Source organism: Octopus bimaculoides, chromosome 12, assembly GCF_001194135.2.
Source record: "Octopus bimaculoides isolate UCB-OBI-ISO-001 chromosome 12, ASM119413v2, whole genome shotgun sequence".
Taxonomy (NCBI): domain Eukaryota; kingdom Metazoa; phylum Mollusca; class Cephalopoda; order Octopoda; family Octopodidae; genus Octopus; species Octopus bimaculoides.
The window spans coordinates 16,852,407-16,855,074 of record NC_068992.1 but is presented as its reverse complement, the minus strand read 5'-3'; the positions used below and the strand labels follow the sequence as shown (position 1 = coordinate 16,855,074).

Genomic DNA, 2,668 nt, shown 5'->3' with positions numbered 1-2,668 from the left:
TTTCTAATTCAACTCTATCAAGTAAGAAAGGACGGCTGCATTGAATAATATATATCCATGAATAAACAGGATAGTCATCGCTAGAAAGGCTTATTTAGATCAAAAGTGTAATTAATCGATGTAGATCTGTTGTTGGACAATAACACCAACTAGAGCAGTCCTATAAATATTTGCTTTACTCAACAGAAACGTATAATTAATGAAAAATTAAACGGCAAAATTGTGTTGTTCAATACATATTAGAGATAACTGAATCGAACGCAGAAAATAATATTGTTTTATTCTTGCGTTAATATTCTTTTCTTTTATATTATATTATTTATATTTTGTCCATTTTTAGATTTTCAACAACATTCAATAAGTGGAATTACACTTTTGATCCATGCATATTATTTAATCAACCTCAAAATCCAGAACGAAGTTTGGGAGATAAATGCCGATACATTGTAGTAAGTAGTCATATTATTAACACGTTTTCTGTTACAAACTCATTCGTATTTGTCTCCATTAAATGAGTACATTAACTGACTTCCTGTCGAAATAAAAAGCCGGAAGTCCTTGCTATGTCACTAACATTGCCCGATAAATGATGGTTAAGATATTTAACTCTGAAACGGAAAAAAATATGTTACTTCTGAAAGTATTTATAGAAAGAAAGAGAACTGTATTGTAACCATTAGTAACGTTGTCACGATTAATGATTGCTTTGTTAGTGATTAACTAACCCAGGACAACATAACTATGGATAAGCGACAAGATATGAAGGAAATGACTTCAATGTTGTCTCTATATGACTATATAGATCTGGGAACAAATACTTACTTCAAATATATAGTTTACGTCGAGAGATTTAAAACAATTTTGTTTAAAACATTGCAACTCGAGCAGCCTTCGACTTTTTCTATCTAAAATGTTATTTCACCTAATTTTACATACTATCATTTACAACTTTATCTATTTCGAGTTCCCATCGTTAAAAGATAATTATTCCTATATATACTTTGTTGGTGCATAGAGATCAATTGTATATTTTAAAAAAAAATCATCATTTTCCAATTGCATTCTTTGCCAATGCAGTTTAAATCTACCACTGGTTTCTAGGATAGGATTAACATCAAATGCTTGACTCGTTTTTATCGACTATCTGTCAACCATTCTTAGTGACTGAACAGTTTTATTGTTCTCAAATATTTACCATATGGCTCTGCATATTTGTCAGGGTGGGGAGTGGTGTTGGTTTCATTGTGAAATGGTGACAGTACTCCGGCTTCCAGAAAATTCAGTGAAAATGCAATAGAATTTTCGAACGATACGGAGAAGCATCGGCTCAGCAGCAAATTGGAAGATATGGCCTCTGGTATTCAGTTGCCAACATGTCTGCCCAGATTTGAAAACCTGCTGGGGTTCTTCTTTCTGACTAATATAATATAACAACCAGCCATTTCCTGAAGGTGATTTTATTAAGCTGATTCATGTCAAAATGTGTTCCCCGGCGCTAATGTTAGAATTAAATATTAGTTTGGGGACAACACAAATTTTCATAATGACTTAATTAGCATATACTTAACCACAATGTGTGAGACTGATGGAGGAATCATATCCTCATATCTCACGTCTAACTTGAATGTGGGGCGAAAGAGTGGACTCTGCTAAAAGGAAAACAAGTACCAGGTAATAGTTCTAAAAACCTGACGAAAGACAAGTCTAAAATGTAAGATTCTTGTTTCCTCGTTCTACCTTCTTATGCCTGAAATTAAAACAGTGACTTTATTAAAACAGAAGACTTTATGTATGAAATAAACCGAAACAACAAATATCTGAATCTATCTAGCACCAGACAATCAAGTAAAATATTCGACGTTCGGATCCTTTCAACCAAATACTATTTTTTATCGTCTGTCAACATACTTTGTGCCAAAAATTTGCGCTGTGCATCTATGGAATAACCTATCTTCATAAAGAATCCCTTTGGTCACGAATGACTATAGAATGGAACCTAGTCCGAGCAAGGTTGTTTATGGAAGACCAGAAGTAGCCCATACTCACCAGCCTCCTCTCTTCATGTCACCGACGTTATCCAAGGGAAGTCAAAAGCCGATACAGCTTTACACGAGTGATGGCGCAACCCATTTCTATAGTGAAGAGGACTGGAGGAATGTGAAATAAAATGTCTTGTGCCAGACCACAACGCACAGTGCGGTACCGGAATCGAACTGACTACCACATGATTGTGAGCCCGACGCTCTAACCACAACGCATGCGATTTAACAACCCACTAGTCAAATGCCAATTACGTTTCTTGTTCTCGTCAAATACTTGTATTATGGAAACGATTCAGTCGTGTGTTAAAACCGGAGAATTTTCTAAAATGATTTTATGTGTATTTTGTAAGGTAAAGAGATTCTCCATTTTCCAGCGAACTTTACATATTAAACTGAAATATTTTCGATGTATAGTTGTAATACAGCTAGCTATAAAGTTTATTCATGATTTTATTCCATGATTTAATTAGCAAATTAATTATTTAAGGAGTTATTGCAAACTGCTTGAAATAAATCGTTTAATATTCCTGTAGACTATTTTAAATATATTCAACTTCACCGCCGACATTTTACATGCCTAAACATCATATGTATATATATGTATGTATGTATATATATATATATAT

The 2,668-nt window shown here is 33.7% G+C and overlaps 1 protein-coding gene across 1 annotated transcript in view; it reads left to right on the top strand.

Annotated features, from left to right (window-relative positions):
• LOC106875323 (probable serine/threonine-protein kinase drkC) overlaps positions 1 to 2,668 on the top strand; it is a 136,013-nt gene that overhangs the window by 6,881 nt on the left and 126,464 nt on the right. Inside the window, exon 3 of the mRNA XM_014923410.2 lies at positions 341 to 449. Coding sequence (XP_014778896.1) covers positions 341 to 449 — 109 coding nt within the window. The remainder of the gene's footprint in view (positions 1 to 340; positions 450 to 2,668) is intronic.